This window comes from Topomyia yanbarensis, chromosome 1 (assembly GCF_030247195.1).
Source record: "Topomyia yanbarensis strain Yona2022 chromosome 1, ASM3024719v1, whole genome shotgun sequence".
Classification (NCBI taxonomy): domain Eukaryota; kingdom Metazoa; phylum Arthropoda; class Insecta; order Diptera; family Culicidae; genus Topomyia; species Topomyia yanbarensis.
The window spans coordinates 142,417,752-142,438,996 of NC_080670.1; the positions used below are offsets into that span (position 1 = coordinate 142,417,752).

Below are 21,245 nucleotides of genomic sequence, written 5' to 3' on the forward strand. Positions count from 1 at the left end.
CCTAGTGTGGCCTCCCCATGTACCTTTAGAATCGAACCAAATTCCGAGATATTTAAAGGTCATGACTTGGGCTATCGTTCTACCAACCAACTGAAGCTAAAGCTGAGCTGGATCACGCTTCCTTGAAAAAACAATCAACTCTGTTTTCTCTGTAGAGAAATCGATGCCTAGCTTCAAAGCCCAACTTGATAAATTATCCAAACTATCTTGCAGTGGTTGTTGTGAATTTATGGCTTTTGGTCCTGTAACAGAAACCACGCCATCATCTGCAAGTTGCCTTAGAGTGCATGGGCTGACAATACAATTATCAATGTCATTCACGTAAAAATTGTAGAGAAGGGGGCTTAAACAAGAACCTTGTGGGAGGCCCATGTAACTAATTCTGAATGTTGCCAAATCGCCATATGAAAAATGCATGTGCTTTTCTGACAATAATTTGTATAAATAATTATTTAACATTGGTGAAAGACCACATTGATGTAGTTTCTCTGAGAGAACATCAAAACTACATTGTCTTGAACAATGTCTGTCCGTCTGTTTGGACCGAGTGTCATGAATTGTAGGGGAGACCGCGGCTGGTTGGCCGAGTATTGCTTTCGGAATTTCTGTACTGATTCTGGTTAGACTTTTTGAAAAACGGTTTGCGCTGTCTTGAGCACACATGTAATTTTTTTCATTCATGAATAAAAATCAGGGAAAAAGTTATTAGAAAACATAAACAATTTCCAACTTTTAATGATTCTAATCTCTCATTTCTATTTGGTAATAATTTTAAATTATTTTTATTACTTATTTGTCCTGTATATTTTTCCTCATAATCATCAATATTAGCATAATATCAAATTTCGCTCTGAAAAAGGTTGGTATTTCACAAATATCAAAGTACACATTGCTTTACGCTAAATTTACAACTCGGCCAACCAGCCTCGTACAAAACTCGGCCAACCTATCCCAATGCATATTTTCGATAACAATCACGATTTACACAAACAAATATGAGGTTACACTGGTAACCGTTATATCATTTTGTTGGGTTTTTAATACCCTTTCCAGCGGTACCAAGTTATTGGAAATTGGATGTAAATTGGTTCGCGTTACACATATTACTTTACAGAAACATAAATTACTATACTCGAAAAGCAGGAATCAGGAATCAGAATATATTGGCTCAAATGGCACGTTCCCCGTACATAGTCGGGGATTTGTGCCTTGCCGTGTGTTTCATCATTTCCTGAGCGGAAGGAAAGGACAAGGAGGTGTGGGGAAGTAGAATTGGAAGGGTGGGAAAAATAACAGCACAAAACAAAAATAAACAACAGGTAAGTTAAACTCACAAGTAGTTCAACTTGCCTGCGAATAAGCCTAAAGCTCTTTACCACATTGGACAAGAAACTTTAGTATGTCTCTGAGTTTCAGTCGACCAAACATGGTTTCGTCTATATAAGGACGACTGAAGACCCGAAATCGCAATTGCGCTACCGCTGGACAGTTGCATATCAGATGATATGAGGTTCCGTAGTCGGATTCACAAAGATCACATGAAAAAGACTCAGCGCGCTGAATAGTTGCCATGTGATAATTGAGTTTGCAGTGGCCGGTTAAAGCCCTGGTCAGCATGCCGCAGTGGAGCTTTGAAAAATGTAAGAGATTTTTCGAAACCACTGGGCATGGTTGTTCTAGAAACGCCTTTGTTTGGCGATACGTTTGTAGATTTCTCCAATAATTGCGGTGCTCGGACGAAGCCCATGACCGTATTTTTTCCCTTATCCAACTTGTCGAAATTGGCAGCGCGGGCTCAGGAACAACGAAGTCAATCGCTGAACCTGCCCTGGCCAATTCGTCAGCCCATTCATTTCCAGTAATACCGCAATGTCCGGGCACCCAGACAAGGTAGATAGTGTTGACAATGCTTAGTTCTTCGATTTGGGTTCGGCACGCGATCACTAGCTTGGACCGGGATTTGTCTGAGCTAAGGGCCTTGATTGCAGCCTGACTATCGCAGTTGAAGGGCCGATTGCACCCCGCACATAATCGCAAAGATTTCTGCTTGGAATACAGTACAGTATCTACCTAGTGAGTGAGATTGTTCCAATCTCATTTCACGACAGTAGACACCAGCACCAGCACGTCCCTCCATCAGAGAACCGTCAGTGTAGCAAACTACTTGCGTTTGTTGTTGTCTTTCCATAAAGCCAAACAACCACTCCTCTCGAGAGGGAATCTTCACATGGAATGTCCTGTAAGGAAAACTACAAGTGAGTGTAATATCGCTGGGAGCAAGAATATCTTCACCCCATGTAACCATTTGTGACCACAATCGTGTATGACTGGTAGCAAGATCAACATGATTACTGTTCCAAAGCCCAGTAACCTGCAGTCTGTATGCACATGATAGTGCTTCTTGTTTTAAGTGTATGTGTAATGGTTTGATGTTTAGAAGTGCCTCAAGAGCAGCAGTCGGAGTCGTGGTGAAAGCACCAGTCAACGCCATGAGCGCCATTCTTTGCAGATGGTTTAGCTTTGACTGGACTGTCACCACCTCTCCCCTCTGCCACCACACAAGGCATCCGTATGACAGTATTGGACGTACAATTGTCGTGTAAATCCAATAGATGTATTTAGTTTTGAGACCCCAGGTCTTTCCAAAAGTTCGTCTGCACTGCCCGAAGGCCATGCACGCTTTCTTGACTCTGAACTCAATGTGAGCAGACCAATTCAGCTTGGAATCCAATATGACTCCAACGTATTTGACTTGATCTGCACACAGCAGCTCAGAATCAAAGAACTGCAAGGGACGAACCCCGGTTGTTATTCGCTTCTTCGTGAAAAGAACCATTGAAGTTTTGCTTGGGTTAACTGATAGTTTAACTTGTCGACACCACTGTTCGACAGCTCTTAATGCCTGTTGCATTAAGTCGAAGATTGTTCCGATGCAAAATCCAGTAATTAGTATTTGGTAATCGTCAGCAAACCCGTAGGTTTGAAATCCAAGCTCATTGAGTTTCTTCAACAAGCCGTCAGCTACTAAGTTCCATAACAAAGGTGACAGAACGCCGCCCTGAGGACAACCGCAAATACTCAACTTCCGTATCTCAGCCTGTCGCAGTGACGAGCAAAGTATGCGGTTACTAAGCATTGCGTTTATCCAACCTGAGATACATGCAGGTATCCCATGACCGTGCGTAGCTTCCAGAATAGACTGGAAGGACACATTGTCAAAAGCACCCTCAATATCTAGAAATACACCCAAGCTAGATTGCTTGAGCGAGAAGACCTTCTCAATGTTGTAAACAACATCGTGAAGCAAAGTGATCGTGGATTTCTCACACTGATATGCATGTTGCATTTTGTGCAGTGGATATTCAACTAAACTAACGTTCCTGATGTGATGATCGATTATCCGTTCCAAAGCTTTCAGAAGAAAAGAACTTAAGCTGATAGGCCTAAAACTATTGGCTTCTTCATAGCTTGAGCGCCCCCCTTTGGGAATAAATCTAACAGTTATTTCTCGCCATGCTTTCGGGATATACCCGGTAGCAAGACTGGAAAGCAAAATCTTTTTCAAGACATGTTTAAGAATATCAAATCCCTTTTGCAGTAGCACGGGAAGTATTCCATCTTTTCCGGGTGATTTGTATGGAGCAAAGCTGTCAACCGCCCACTTGACCGATTCAGTGGAAACCAATGTGCGTGCTAACGCCCACGAGTCCGAATCACCAGAAGGAGATCGGTGAACATTGTTCAACTCCGGATCGATACAACCTGGAAAGTGTGTGTCGAAGAGACAATTAAGAACATCTTTTTCGTCCGTCACATAAACACCATCTCTGGTTTCCAAGGAGTTCATCTGAAAATCATTCGATTTGGAGAGAATTTTATTTAATCTGCTAGCCTCGTTCAGACTAGAGACATTAGTGCATAGGCTTTGCCAGCCAGCCCGTTCTGCAGATCTAAGACATTTCTTATATGCACTACGAGCTGACCTGAAAGCCCTGGAGTCATCACGCTGACGCCGGTTCCATGCTCTTCTCATAACTTTCTTCATTCTTTCAAGCTCAGCCCTCCACCAAGGGGTTCCCCTAGTCGATTTAACAGTACGAAGTGGACAAGCTTCTTCGTAGGATGCTAATATGAATGAGTTTGTCGTATCCACGACGTCATCTAAGTCGTCTAGTTGACTAATTGTTGGAAAATATCCATGAAATTTAGTCGCTAAGTTTTCCAAAAAGAGGTCCCAGTTTGTAGACTTAAGATTACGATATGTCACCACATTGAAGGTGACATCAAAATGATCGAAAAATATATATTTATGATCGGATAGAGACGGTTCAGTTTCATTTGGAACCTGCCAATTTCCCAGTTCATGCAAAATTCTATCAGAGCAAAGTGTTATGTCTAACACCTCCTCCCTTCCAGACCTCGCAAAAGTTGGTCGGTTTCCCACATTCAGAATATGGAGATTTGTACTACTTATGTACTCCATCAGTTCAGAGCCTCTCAGATTGATGTCTGAGCTGCCCCAAATGATGTGATGAGCATTCGCATCACTGCCGATAATGAGCGGAAGCCCATTTCCGCTACAATATGATACAACGCTTTTGAAATCATCAGAAGGAGATGATTCGTTATGCGGTAGGTATGCTGAACAATATATGTATTTTTTGTCTACGTTTCCGACAGTCAATGAAACTGTGACAACACAGTTATCACGAGTTGTGAGCTCCGATATGAGACACGCGTCAATAGCCTTATTTGCAAGAATGCAAGCACGAGGCATTTCACGTGGGTTAGTCATGCCTGTCTTGTTGTAAGCAATGAAGGCAGTGTTAAGTAACTTTCCAAAATAGAAGTTTCCTTTATGGAAATACGGTTCTTGAACCAATGCTATGGAAGCTTTACCTTCCTGCATGAGTCGAGATAAATTCATAGTTGCTGTACGTTTATGTTGGAGATTGACTTGTGCTATTCTAACCATTGTTGATTAGAGAACTGTACATTTCATCTCCAACACAAATTGCACAACAACTAGAGGACACCAAGCGAGTTGGGATGTTAACGCATTTAGCGAGCCATATCAGGTAACCGTTATATCATTTTGTTGGGTTTTTAATACCCTTTCCAGCGGTACCAAGTTATTGGAAATTGGATGTAAATTGGTTCGCGTTACACATATTACTTTACAGAAACATAAATTACTATACTCGAAAAGCAACGGAAAAAGAACAAACGTGCTCCTGTACAAACGACACCAAAACACCTGAAATTACGTCGGTACATGGGTGACCTAATACCCCACCAAAATCACTATAGATGTCGCTACTGTGCGTAATAACGAACTAATTGTGTGTGTTTACCGTAACGCTGTTTTGCCTCCGTTTCTGCTGTGTTATTTTCATCGATTTATTCTGGATAACAGTGCGAGTTTTGTATTTTGTACGTTTACGTAGGTTAACTAAGTGGTTTTGCTACAGCTAATATAATCAGTTTTGCCTAAGCGATCATCGCCGAGGCCAAATTAGCTACGTTAAGTTCAGTGTCTTAAGTGAAAAAAAACTGCCGGTGCCATTATCACTCACCACTACCTACATTGCTGAAACAAACGACCAGAATACTAGGTACCGATCGCTAGATTGCTGCTGTGTGTGAACTGCTCGAAAAAAGCAAAATGATCTGCAACCAATGTTTGTTAAATATTGAATCGGACGAAACCTCTGTTACTTGTAAAGGCTTTTGCTCCGACGAATACCATGCTGAATGTGTTGCCCTCTCGGTGCAGGAGGCGCTTAGCTGTACACAGCAGCGGAATATCCTATGGATGTGCACGCCTTGCACCGATGTCATGATCGATGTTCGCCGATTTGAGGCATTTTCTGAGAAACGCAAGTTGCTATCGCAGTCTTCCAGCTTTGCACCCGTCCGACCTGCTATTGTTTCTGTTCACACTGAACCACAAACCGAAAACCGTGCATTAGATTTATTTGAAGAGGTACGTCAACTGAAGGAACAGGTTGCGGCTATTAATGAAATGATTGCTGGCAGATCGTACGAAGTTACCCAATCGTTTACAGAAGCAAGCTCTCCTTCAGATCAATCGTCGCCGTTCTCATCAACCCAACTGCAGCATGGCTCCAGAAATGTTTCTCGTCTTGGTAATTTGTCAAGCTCGTTACCCAGCTCATCTGCTAAACTCTGCTGGCTATTCTTCACGAGAGCGAAAAATTCAGTTACTGAAAGGAACATCGCGGATATGGTAACAAAATCACTCGGAAAGAAACCTGCCGTTGTGAAAAAACTTGTGCCAGACTGGAAAGAAGTAGCATCGATGTCTTTCATTTCGTTCAAGGTTGGAGTAGATTTGAAACTGAGAAATGCTGCATTGTCACCGTCAACTTGGCCGAGAGAGACTTGCTTTCGAGAATTTCACGAGAAATTTAATGTATGGGAACCTGCTGAATAAATGTTAATATATATGTAATGTTATGTATATTAAATGTAATGTAAATGTGATATGCTGTGACTTTTGTGATAAAACGTACATATGTAATTAGTTTAAATAACAGTCTGTATGACGCTCTGCGTCAAAGATGAAGTTAAATAAATAAATAAATAAATAAATAACCTTTTCATAAAAGACACTCGGCCAACCTGCCCCTACGGCCAACCTGCCTCTACGGCCAACCTGCCCCGGTCACCCCTGCTAAGTGTAAACAATTGGGTAACACAGCAAGCAATTGTAGCAATAAATCCCGCTGTGGAAAATGCGACGAGGAATAAAAATGTTGAAAAGTGCCCCTACTGTGGAGAGAGTTTGCATGAGATTGCGGTATGTCCCGCGTACAAGCTACTGGGGTCTATACTAAACGTTCCCTCGCGGGACGTTCCAAGCGTTCTTTCGCAGAAATGTTGAAGAAAGCTACGCCACCACCCTCAACGAGGGCGAAGCTGATGACCCACAAAAGGTACTACTAGGATGCCTAGAAGTTATAGGAAGATGAGGAACATTTACTCTCCCAAACTTCCTTGTAAATGCCAGAATACTCCTTGGCGGGGTTCCGAATGCAGCTTCTCTTGAAAGTTCTGTAACTAAACCGATGCAAAGAGCTCCTGGTCTCGGAGAACAAGTTTCCAGCACTTCCCGGAACAACTGGTTTCAAGGGAAAATATAGAGTGCCGAAAGCTCAGAGTAATTTAAATAGAAACAAAAAACTATGAATATGTAAATAAAGATGTATTTCCAATATAAATAGCATATTCGCAAGAATTCTTGTAGTAATCTACCCAACTATGACAAATAATTATGTTACGAGGGGTGACAGTTTGATTATGTACGACATTGTCTAAAAGATGAAACATCCAAGTTTTTCAACATAATGGAAAACTGAACAACATCAATCGACCTAGGCTGGAATTGAACCCAGGCCAACTGGAATGAGTGGCGGTCACGCTTACCACTCAACTACCGGCGCACAGTGGTCGGAAACGCCAAAAACGTGAACTTAATTCACTAGAGGCCAAACCATCGAATATATTCACAGGGTGTCTTTGGCGGAATTGTTCGTATAAATATTCCCCACAATCTGATAACAATTGAAATTAGGCATGGCTTACTATGATCGAACTAAAAAAATTAACTTTTTATACTGACGAGATAGAAAGTTGGTGTCTTCGACAAAGTTTTAGAAATGCTCATAGTGAAGAATTTTGTTGAAGAACTTGAGCTTGTAGGAGTAAAGGTTATCGATTTATAAGACGTTTTCTATGACAACCCCCTTAAATCTAGTTTTTTTAATATAACTTTTTTCATTATGACTTTTCGTGCAAACTATGTATAACACAAATATGTAGGTATCAAAACTACATAATATTGTCGAAGACTGTATGTAAAAATACTCATTTGTTTCAAAGTTATTGAAGATTTTTATATTTTTTTACACCAACTTCAACTACGTATAAGAAAGAAAGGTGCAAACCAAAATGCAGGAACAGGCACTTTTTTAACTGTCTAAACTATGCACAATAAAGCTAAGAAGGTTTGGTGCGTGGCACTCTAGAACCCTATGAATAGGGTAAGCTTACTTTATCATGTTTTTTGACTTTTTCCATACAAAAAACAGCAAAAAAATTTTTTTTTGGTTTTTTCCGTAAAATTTAATAAATAATGGTATGACATTCTTTTGTAAGCATTAAATTCATTATGACATGTCTATTTGAGTATATATTAGTATGGAATCTCCAATGATATTAAAAACTTTATATTTTTGCTCCTCCGTTTATAAAATCTGAAATATTCAGGTAAAAGTGAAAATAATACTTGTAATTGATTATCGAACCAAGAATTTCAAAAATTGGGGCAAAAAAACAAAAAAAAATTTTTTTGCTGATTTTTGTATGGAAAAAGTCAAAAAATATGATAAAGTAAGCTTACCCTATTTATAGGGTTCTAGAGTGCCACGCACCAAACCTTCTTAGCTTTATTGTGCATAGCTTAAAGAAGTAAAAAAGTGCCTGTTCGTGTATTTTGGTTTGCACCTTTCTTTCTTATACGTAGTTGAAGTTGGTGTAAAAAAATGTAAAAATCTTCAATAACTTTGAAACAAATGAATATTTTTACATACAGTCTTCTCCAATACTATGTAGTTTTGTTACTTACACATTTGTCTAGAACATAGTTTGCACGAAAAGTCACAATGAAAAAAGTTATATTAAGAAAACTAGATTTAAGGGGGTTGTCATAGAAAACGCCTTATAAATCGATAACCTTTACTCCTACAAGCTCAAGTTCTTCAACAAAATTCTTCACTATGAGCATTCCTAAAACTTTGTTGAAGACACCAACTTTCTATCTCATCAGTATAAAAAGTTAATTTTTTTAGTTCGATCATAGTAAGCCATGCCTAATTTCAATTGTTTTCAGATTGTGGGGAATATTCATACGAACAATTCCTCCAAAGACACCCTGTGAATATATTAGATGGTTTGGCCTCTAGTGAATTAAGTTCACGTTTTTGGCGTTTCCGACCACTGTGCGGCGCTGTTAGAGAGTATTATTTTGTAATCATGCCGATTTTTTAGTGCTTTTCTACCAATAGTTATTTTACGAAAACTGTTAGGTGAGCACTTTTGACCCACCTTACTCTAACATTTTTTCACTAGTCAATAAAATTTATTGTTACCTGAAGTTTTATTGTGAAACTACAGCGAAAGCTCTGAGCCAAATCATGATCAAATAGTAATAACCATAATATCCATAGGGTGTCCTAGAAAGTATAAGCTTGATTAAAAATCAAAAGTAAAACGATTTTTTTTAAGGAAATATGAATTTTATGAATTTCCACGCTTATTTTTTTCAGACGAATCTCAGCTTTTTTGCATATTTTGTCGAAATCTCAACAGCTGAGATCTCAGTAAACCATTTTTGGCTGAGATCTCAGTAGAAGCTATGTTTCATAACTGAGACTCGGAAAATATTTCACAAATTTTTTTTATTTAACTATGTTTATTTGGGCCCAAATGCGGTTGCTTAACAAGGCCGATTATTCATTTTTATTTACATTTCAGGTGTTAGTGGGGGAAGGAAAAGCCGTATTTAGGGGCGGCTTACTCCCCTCTTATGTTAGTACGGAAAAAGGTAAGGAGTCGGATACATTGTATATTGACATTGTCATTGGTTGGTTGATCGTTGTGGCGGATATGCACACTTTGTTGTAGCGGTTTTCAGCCTATAATCGCAGGGGCGAGGGGAGGGTGGATATTTCGGATAATTATTGGCACTCCGATGCTGCCATGACCTTCTTGTGAAGTGTGTCATGATGTTCTGGATCAACGATTATCAAGAAGGGTATACATCGTAGACTCGTGAAGCAATGCCATATTGTATATACAGGGAGAAGTTGTCGAGGTTCTACTGTGAATGAGAGGGGAAAATGTATTAAACTTGGACATCAATAGTTTTCAAAAAAATGTAGATAAGAAAAATGTAGGGGTAGTCACGGCTTGCCAGGACGTCCTGGACTGGCACATAGTGTGATCTACCTCGGGCCCGAAGGGAATCTATTATTTGGGACGTGGCAACACGTGATCGCCGTTCTCACAAACACAATGATTACTGTCAGCAACCCCTATACGACGGAGATGCGCATCAAACGTGTAATGGTTGGACATGAGCCTTGACGTCGTACGAATAAACTCCCGGTTCACATCCAAGCCCTTAAACCAAGCATCCGTTGATACCTTCGGAATGATGGAATGTAGCCGTCCTAGTTGCCCATTGCCCCATTGCTTTTTCCAGACTTCACAGCACGGATGGTCTCAATGGAACTGAGACTGTGCGAAACGATGAAGTAATGGTCTGCGGGTAGGGTGTCAATGATCCCAAGAATATACTGAATGGCAGCCAATTCTGCGACGCAAATTGAAGCAGGATCAGTGAGTTTGAATGAGGCAGCAAGATTTTCATTGAAGATACCGAAGCCTGTGGACCCTACTTTACCGAGATATCAGTTTCTAAATTTTCTGACTACACGGCTGTTGGGAAATTGCCGTACCGAATGGAGTGTGTCTCTAAAATGTTTTTTCTAAAATTTTGATATCACTGATAATATGCCAAGGAACGCACTTATACCCTAACGCTGCTCATCAGTCTGTACAGATTTTTTTCCAGTCGTTTGCTAATTTTTCGATGGTATCTGCTGCTTTGACATGTTTGCTTAAATATGCCTTGTTCAGAGCCCAAAATGTCTCGATTTGCCGGCTGGACAACAACTCGAAGGGTTCATAAGTTTCGGCACGTATTGAACTTTTTTAGCTTAGTACCACGCTATGGCGTCTCTCATAATACACAGATGCAAATCCGTCCAAACCAATACTGGACCCCCATGCTTGCTGATCATTTGTAGCAAATGCCGATTCAAGCATTCCCGCATATACGTTTCCATCTTCATGGTCTCGGATGCCACAAACGGCTCGGACCTCATTACGCATTAGCAAATAGCTTGCCAAATTGTTGCCTTGTTACCGAATTTCTGGCCTTCACGCACGGTGCAATATTGATCTCCCAGAAGCATCTTGTAGTCAAATTTAACATATCATCTTTTCATCGTCCATAACAATACACGCCAATTTTCTGAAATAGTAGACCGGCATACAGCTTCCGAGCCCGCGGTTTAACGGTTGCACTCCGTTTTTGTATCTTCTGCTTCTTGAAGGGTTTTAGATGGATTCTTACCTTGGTACGTTGGACGTTACTTTTAAGAGTACCAAACTTTTTGGCAACATCACGAACAGAACAGTTTTTTTAATTCGAAAAAGTTATCATAAAAAAATAACGGCTCCGATACTCACACTTTCCAGACTCCCCAGTTGACTTAGTGAAATATTGGGAACAGCGCACTCTTTGTGCACAATATGTTTGTCGCATACAGTGAACCTCAGCTGTCTTGCATCAACCGGTTTCGTGTAGTTTCAAATCGTACTTATGTTTCCCGGGCTCTCCTATCAACATGTCATGTAAAACTGGAAACGAATAAATACTTACAGGAAACTCAATTTATGGATGCTATATTTGAGATAATTGAAGACTATGTTGAATATTTTCGGTAATTGAATAATTGAATGTTGAAGTGATAGACAATCAAGAAAGCTTTCCCATGAGTTTACCCAAGTTAGAAGTGTCATTAAATTCAGACCAGACTTGGATATTCATTCTCAACTAAAATGCTGCCAACGAAAAGCAAATAGAGCAATACTTTATTAAAGTTAGACCTTGTCACGTTTGCGCGGTAAGTCAATTAAAACATTCAACTGGAAACGACTGCGGCAAATCATTATTCAACTAACGACATTCACGGCCCCACTAGTGTCATGAAAGCATAGGAAACACTGAATGATTTTCCAACGCTAGTTCATGAACCGCATCAAATAATTTAAATTGATTTTCATCGAATTTCTCACTTGGTTACGAAAACAGTGCAACTATGTATAAACCATTCTTTTATTTGCTTTTTCCATTTTCATGCTTACGAATTCCGCCAACGCATTTCGTTCATCCGAACCTGTGATCGTACTGGAACGTGCCATACATCATCAATAATGTAACAATTCGGATCGAACCACCGGATGGAATGCGACAAATTTGTATTATGTTGGACCCCCCCCCCCCAAATGGATAGAAATGAAAAATTCTACACGTGTTGTGATGAACCGTATCTCGATATCACTTTCAACATAACGATGCGCCGTAAAACGTTGTTTTATACTGTAAATTTAATTATCCCTTGTATGGGCATTAGTTTTCTGACGATATTGGTATTCTACCTGCCATCGGATAGTGGTGAAAAGGTAAGTAACTTCTTTATTTTGTCCTGCGTCTTTGACCGAGTTATCACTTTACTAATAGAAATGTACAAGTAAAAAACCCGTAATTTTCAACGAAACTGTACATCAATTTGACAATTTGAGTTTCGAGCTCTTCTCGTCAATAACTAGCAGCAACATAGGGTCAGTTAGACCAAAATTGTGAATTATTAGACACTAAATTCAAACAGTCGCATCAATTGTGTGAATGCCTATTGCGACTACTTGATTCCGAGTGATGTCTCGGGAAGGAAAAACAGAGACTCTGGTTTGCTGGCGAGGAAGCTAAACGAACTTTTGTTTTTTTTGTGGCTTGGGAATCATATCAAACAAGTGCTCATTTTCGCGAGAAAAATTCGAACCACATTGGTAATTTTTGCGTTCGCATCAATTATGGCAATTTTTGGGTTACGTAGTTTATGAATAGTCCCCTATTGATACCCCATTCGAATTTATTTCCTGTCATGAGAGTCATATCCACTATAGGGGACTCCGTGGCTAGTTGGCGGTGTTTTCAGTTTTTATTTGTACTGCTTTGATTTAGGTAGATTGTGCAAAATAGAATACATTGCATAAAAGGAACTGTTAGTAGCATTGTTTTTCACGTTCATAATAAGTATAGAAATTTATTATGTGTGTATTTTATCCATGTAGCAAGTAAAACATATGATGAAATTAAAATTAGCAAAAGATATTTTGAAGAAGGCTTATATGTGGTTTTTATGTTTCACAAGTTTGAATTATTTCAGTCAAATAAAATACACACCTAGAAAAAAATCGTGTAAATTTACGTCTTCTGACCCTGAACGGCACAGAAAAGTGGAGTGATTGACCAAAACTTTACACTCTATTTTTTCCTCCTAGTGCTACGAGCTACATAAGAAATAAAACAGTGCATATTTATTTGTTTTAAGCGTTTTATACAACAAAAAGCAATTGAAGCGCTCCAAAATTCTGTCGAGTGATCACTTTAATTCGTATTAATTAATCCCCTGCTCAGCAAAATTCTGCTGGTCAAAGTACCACTAGAAAGCTCAATTGGTTAAATGAGTCATCAAAAACTCTTGGTATACCAAAAGAATTCGAAATTAATCCAAAAATTTAAAATTTAATATATTTGGTTTGCCGTTCATTGATACAAAATCTAGAAAAAATCATATTCAAATACGAGATGATACCGAACCATTTTTATAAAGGGGTCATACTCAAATGACGTAGCTTTTTTCGGTGATTTTCGAGTACCAATTCCCCCTAGCAAAGAGGCCAGGGATGGAAAAAATACGTTTTACAATTCTTTCAAGTACGACCTTCTATCAACATTTTCATTATAACAGCAAATTGCGTACACAACAAGCCCCTTTCATGACGAGTATAGTGTTAATAGTTTTGTTTTGAATTTTATATGTCACTAGCTAATACCCATCGCGCGTTGCTGCGACTTTCAACGAAGTAGGAGGAAAACACCATTTGTTCCGAAGCGCCATCTGGCGGGCAGATAATGTCCAACTAATAGCACTCAAACACGTCCCATAACAAATACCTACTGTGTATAATTTTTTACGGATATCGGTTAAACCGTTTGGGAGTCTATAAATCATATACAGACAAACTTTGACTTTTATATATATAATAATAAATAATAAATAATAATATAATAATAAAAAATAGAAATAGATAGATAGATAGATAGATATAGATGGAGCATGAAGAGAACATCTCTCAGTTCACAATCCTGCAGCTGCCAATGATTCTAAGAAGCATACGTTCAACTAAATTGCTAAATTGTGTTTGTAGACAATAGGTAATCGCCGCTTTCGAATGTTGGATGATGGTTATCGACGTTTTTCGGCGAAATAAAAACACTAACGTATTGCCAGATCGTCCGGACGTTTCGAGCTACTCCTGGCTTTCACTCATCTTCTGCGGACACTAAAACATATATTTGTCAATAGCAATTCTTCACAACTTAAAATCTATCTTATAATCTTCAATCCTCGTTACACTAGCACTATCTCTGTTTTTAATTTCTACTGTCACTTTTGGATCTCAATTTTTGGATAATAGAGTTGTATGCCGTTTTAAATGTAATAGAGTCAGTTTGTTTGTTAACTACATTTTCGTCTCCTTTAATTTTAATGTGAAAAGTTTCAGCTGTTAATCTAGTGCTGCTGTGTGTCATCTTATCTAAAATTTTTGTCTTGTCGAAATTAAAAACATGTCCATTTTCTACACTGTGTTGAGTCAATAGGAGGAACTCGCCGAAAAACGTCGATAACCATCATCGAACAGTAAATTGTGTTTGATTGATTTCGAAGAGAAAATTTAACTCTGCTAACACACTAAATCAACTAGTTAGCAAGATTAGCTAACTAATGTAGCAAGTTTAATCCGCATACAAAATCTTTTCGTTTTGGAGGAGTGAGCGTGAGATTTTGAACGTCGCTTCCTGAACGTAACGATTTTATTTTTATTTTTGAACTATTTTCTAGAGATCAGTTACAACATTCTTGTAAAATAGTTTAAGGTGTGCTAACACACCAACACAAATAAAAGAATAATTCATGTTTTTATAGGATTATGAATGTTTTCGAAACCAGCATAGCGTAAAATCCAACCAAAACTCTTATTTGTATTGCTACAATTGCAAGATTCTGCCTTTCTTATCTATTTGCATACTTTTATTTTATCCATCTTTTTACGGTCCTTACTTTTGCTTTTTTTCTATTGCTATCACTATCACTTACTTTAATTTATAGTTTTTCTCTGTTATTTAATTTGATTCGCAATTTTTCGAGAAAATTATGCTTTCTTTATTTTTTTTCTTATTGTTTCATATTTTAATACCCTGCTTTTCTATTTGTTTCTTTTGTCATTCCATCTAATTTTTAGAATTTGTCTGTTTACTACATTTATTCTATTTTCTTTTTTTTTCATATTTTTTTGCATTTCCAAAAGCAATTTTACATATTCAAATTCATTTCAATTTGTCCTATTGTTTAATTTTTTACCTTTCTTCTATTTTCTTCCTGATTTTCTAGTTTTTAGCTTTCCGTTTATCGTAGTTTTATTTTTCCCCATTGTTTATTTTATATAATTTTATTTATTTTTTATACCTTTTTCTTAAGATTTAATTCGTTATTGTTATTTCTTCATGTTTTCCATTTAACCTATTTTGAAAGCACTTTTTCTGTTGATCATTTTCCTATACGTTAACATTGATTTTTTTTCCTAAAAAACATTTAATTTAACTTTTCTTGACACTATGCGCATTTTTTCTTAATTTTAAATTTAGTTCGTTGTTTGAATTTATTTCAAATTTCATTTCGAATTTCTTTTTCTATTCTTTAAATAAATCCAAATAATATCCATTTCTTTTTCTATTCTTTAAATAATATCCATTTTATTCATTTTTTTGTGTTAATATCTTCATTTTTGTGTTTCTATAGTATACCATGTTGGCTTTTTTCTACTATTTTTTGTTTTCCATTTTGTTTGTTTGCTCCGTTTTTGATCAATACTTCCAATTTTCTTTACTTTTGCGTCTTTTCACCATTTCAATTTTCCAGTTTTTCAAAATGTTCTGCTTCGTCCATTTTTTTAATTTCTCTATGGTTATTTTATTCTTGTCTTTTATATATTCTCATCTAGTTCTATGCATTCTTAACGTTTTATTTATTTTTTCTAATGCTTTAAATATGTTTTGTTGTTAATGTTAAATAAATTTTATAATTCTTGATTTATCGAGTTTTTCAGTTTTATGCATTTTTAGATTAATGTTTGTATTCTTTTTAGTAGTTTTTTTTTTTCATTTTCATTGATTCTAAAAAAAATTCTTACTTTTCTATCGATTTTTCATTATTTTCTCCATTTGTTCAATAATAATTTTCGACTTTTTGAATCTTCGCAATATGTTTTTCTAGTTTCAAAATTTTTTTTATCAATATGTTTTTCTAGTTCAAAAAAAAAATTATCAATTTTTTGAAGGTTTTGTTTTGGTTTTTCTCGATTAAACATTTTTTGACAATTGACATTAATTTGTTTATTTGGTTGATTTTGTTGTTTTAGCTGTTTTGTACATTCTTTTAATATTTAGTTTTCATATTGTTTTTTATCTTTTTCCGTTAATCGCCGTTAAGATATTTTTAATTTTTGTAATTACTACATTTTTAATCTTGCCATTTCCTAACTTTTATAAATACTATTAACAATTATGGCGCTTTTCAAAGTCAGTAAATCTGTCGAAGAGGCATTAAAAGTTCCTAAATTCATTGGCACTACAAACAATTAGACCAAAAAATGGCACATAAATATAAAATTTCAGTGTACTATACATAATATCAGTGAACTCCAATGGATTTCAAACATTGACTTTTTGTACTCAGGCAATAGACAGTGGTGGGGGCCCGTACGTTGGATCCCCCGGGCCCGTATTTTCTTTCTGCGGCCCTGATCGCTTCTAAAAAATGCCATTTCCTCTATATCTTACCGATCATACCATAATAAATCTAAACACTGTTCGTCTTATACAACCAATTTACTGCTGAGATCTCTAATGGAAAGATTAGGATTTTGTTTTGGTTACTGAAAATTTAATAAGTCACCTCGGCATAAAAAGAATGAAAACTCAAATCGGAATACTACAAACCATGCTATTGCATTTTTAATCAATGCTGCTTTAAACTATTGAAGGGTCACAACAATCATGATTATTAGGTACAATGTTTTTATCTTTTCGACATGTCCAGTAAATCTATACTTACTAACCGCTACATGTAGCATATGACCTACACCGTCTGTTAGGAGTACCAATACGTCATCATTATGTGGCAAACATTTCATTCGCGAATCACAAAAGCACGTCCATTTCTGCTAATGGAACTGTTCCAGTTTAGTCAATTTTGTCCATGCGGAAGACATAGTTGATTTTATTTGACACACTTCAGGAATAGCCCTACCATGTGCGGACAATAGCTGTGTACATTGGGGTTTGAAGCAATGAGAATGGTTGCATGGCAGCTGCCTGTCACGAAACGGTTTACGTTCGTGTTCCGTCAAGTGGTGTCCGAAATGGTAAAATGTAATGTGGTTCTGTATTTCTAGATAGCTGCTGGTGACTAATGTTTATATTGATGCCCTAAACGGAAACATACTTTATCTAGGGTTTGTCAATATACATATTAGACCATGTGAATCGGACCATTCGACATCTTGGAATCTTTGGAATAGTGGATCAAATATTTTTCTGATAATTATTAAAAAGCTAAATTACCAAAAAATTTCTAACCTTTCGTCTATGAGATTTTTCACTTCAATTTTTTCTTCAATTGTCGGTGACTCCCCGGAAGCAAAAATCGTCTAAGAAAATCAATCAATAGAATATTTACGGAAAATCTCTTTTCAGCAACCCAAATGCGAATTCATCCGCCGCTATGAGGAATGCTTATGACACATTCTTTCATGACGTGTACAACGATTGGACGAATCTTCATTTGACAAATATGTTATAACTTTATCAAATGAACGCCTACAACAAAACTTATTACAGATTTGGAAAGTAGACAAAATTTCACGAAAGATTCAATCAACATAAACTGAATATACTAGAATTTGATGATTTGACTTTTATTGAAATACGTTGAACGTTCTTATTTGTGACATGTTGTAACGTCACGTTACATTATCGGTCATAAAACAATCCTCTTCCAGTATATTCAGAATTTTTCATAAAATTTTGTCTACTTTCTAAATCTGTAATAAGTTTTGATGTAGGCGTTCATTTTATAAAGTTATAAGTTATAACATATTTGTCGAATGAAGATTCGTCAAATCGTTGTAACGTCACGAAAGAATGTGTCTTATGAACTTTAGACGTGAAAAATAAGTTTTCGATAAGTTTTATTTATGTTGAAAAATATTACTATACCGCATAAGAAAAATACAATCATCATTATTGTAAAATAAATGTTCATTGTTTTAAAAATAAACTTGATTCTAAACATAGCCAAATATGCACTCAAACTTATAGATATAGCACACAAAGTTATTTTCAATCATTTGAAATTTCTATAATAAATATTCAAAGTAATAAGATCTTTTTCGTTAGAAAACGCATGGCTTCACATTTTTTCATCCAAATAACACCACAAATCTTCCAATGAGTTTATAAACAAGAACTGCATGTGCTTATCGATAACCTTTAAATAATTTTAAAATTACCATGCGATTTTTTAAAATTTGTTATGCTTTGGGACTTTGTTCTGATGGAATTTATTACATCAACCTTACCCGTAAAAGAGTAAAATTTTCCTGGAACTGTTTTGAATGTTGTGTAAGAATATTCATAATCCAATTTTCTGCACTCGAAACAATAGCTATTTGAACCAAAGATGTTGGATTTGGGTTCGTCGAAAAAAATTAAATCTTCCAATATTTCGGGGAAGTGTTTTAATATTGTTTGGTTATTGAAAAACTAATTCGCTCTAGAATACCAATCCGCCTTTCAATTTCAGTCAACAAAATCAATTATAACATATGGTCGGTGTTAGGTCAGACCGGACTAAGTGACAAAATATTGATTTCGAGAAAAACGAGTTTAAAATTTGAATCGCAGCATCCTCTACGTTATAATTAGAAAATATTTTTTGGAATAATTTTTGTTTTTGGTTACATATTTCAAATCTGGCAAAAGTCGAATGTAGCTGAAGAAATTCTTTATCCGGTGTTATCGTTATCTCATTTTTTGATGTTTTGCGACTGAGTCCGGTCTGACTAACACCGACCATATGAAGGGTGAATAACCCATCTAGTCTAGTCTAGTCTACACATACACAGCCAATACATATGAGGTTCCTGGAAAATTGCAGACGTTCGCCTACAATTTTAAAGCGGCCAGGCCAACTGTGCCACGTACAAAATGAAGATGATTCAAAAATTTTCATTTAACGAAGAATTTAATTAACGAATCATTTTGAACCTTTAATAAGGAAGAAACATGAACAACCGCACTGACCATTTCAATTTGATGGGAGTTTGATAAATTGTTGGGAGTGATATGGCTAAGATGGTTAATGTCACTCCCTTTAGTCCTAAGTTCGTGGGATGGGACAGAGGTATTTAGCCCTGTCCTGACTAATGGGCCTAGGTTATAGCACCTTTACTCGCTCTATAAATTTATTTATAGAAGGAAAATTAAATTTTAGTATATGATCTTAGACGGTATTTCATTGATCCTTACGATAAACCATTGATCAACGGCTCGTGCACTTTTCAGTCACATACCCCTAATATAAATAATATTTAAAATCAACCCTCTCTATCATGCCATAATCAATATTTTGAGTCCCCCTCTCTAATTCATTACTAGTTTGAGCCCCGTCAACGTATATATTAATTGGCTTCGATATTAGAACACTTCTGCGCGGCACTCGGAATTCGATCTCTGAGATACGCGGCACCATGCATAAACTGATCTTGAGCGAACACCGGACAAAACACTGAATCCAATGCGCAACCCAACCATCCATATTCCTACAACTGTCAGGAAAATATGGAATTGCTTGAGATAGAATTGACGAAACTATTGAAGTCATCAAGCAATCTCCAAAGAACTAGTCTCATAATCAAACATATAGATATTCAAATAGAAAAATAAGACTAACAAGATGGATCTCACCAACATGTTAGGACACTGTACAACCTATACACTGGCTTGGGCACCATGTCGCACACTCCGGCTGCCTCCTCCGGGGAATCCGCAGGAGAAACGAAAACCATGTAACTACAATTATTTATTGGTTGTGTATACGACTGTCGGATTTTTATGTATAAGGGTTTTCGGCATGCAGTCTTTAAAATACTGTGGACAGAAGGTAAAAATCTGTCCACGGTAAGGAAAATTTGGTAAAAACCAAAATTTCTCACTTGGGTGAAAATTTGTTGGTAAAAACCAGTCTTTGTACAGGAGGGCACAAATCCTTATTTCATACTATGTTGCGTTTCGGCTTCGCCTCTTCAGAAACCGACACTAACGTATTGTCGGAATAGATTAGCGCCGGCTTGACGCAAATCCCTTAAAACTAAAACACACTATGTGTTTCAATAAAACGACTGATCAAACGTGATGTCCCGTTCGAGCAGAAGTTCTGTTTATGCCGATGAGACACAAGTGAAGCCGAAACTTGTCTTGGCTTAGCAGGGCTATGCGAAAGCACTATGCTATATTTCACCCTAAGGAAAATTTGGTAAAAACCAAAATTTCTCACTTGGGTGAAAATTTGTTGGTAAAAACCAGTCTTTGTACAGGAGGGCACAAATCCTTATTTCATACTATGTTGCGTTTCGGCTTCGCCTCTTCAGAAACCGACACTAACGTATTGTCGGAATAGATTAGCGCCGGCTTGACGCAAATCCCTTAAAACTAAAACACACTATGTGTTTCAATCAAACGACTGATCAAACGTGATGTCCCGTTCGAGCAGAAGTTCTGTTTATGCCGATGAGACACAAGTGAAGCCGAAACTTGTCTTGGCTTAGCAGGCCTATGCGAAAGCACTATGCTATATTTCACCCTAAGGAAAATTTGGTAAAAACCAAAATTTCTCACTTGGGTGAAAATTTGTTGGTAAAAACCAGTCTTTGTACAGGAGGGCACAAATCCTTATTTCATACTATGTTGCGTTTCGGCTTCGCCTCTTCAGAAACCGACACTAACGTATTGTCGGAATAGATTAGCGCCGGCTTGACGCAAATCCCTTAAAACTAAAACACACTATGTGTTTCAATCAAACGACTGATCAAACGTGATGTCCCGTTCGAGCAGAAGTTCTGTTTATGCCGATGAGACACAAGTGAAGCCGAAACTTGTCTTGGCTTAGCAGGCCTATGCGAAAGCACTA

The 21,245-nt window shown here is 37.1% G+C and overlaps 1 protein-coding gene across 4 annotated transcripts in view; it reads left to right on the forward strand.

Moving 5' to 3' along the window:
- LOC131696358 (acetylcholine receptor subunit alpha-like) overlaps positions 1-21,245 on the forward strand; it is a 701,515-nt gene that overhangs the window by 605,872 nt on the left and 74,398 nt on the right. For all 4 annotated transcript variants that reach the window (XM_058984909.1, XM_058984905.1, XM_058984917.1 and 1 more), the window contains one exon: positions 12,168-12,336. In XM_058984909.1, coding sequence (XP_058840892.1) covers positions 12,168-12,336 — 169 coding nt within the window. The remainder of the gene's footprint in view (positions 1-12,167; positions 12,337-21,245) is intronic.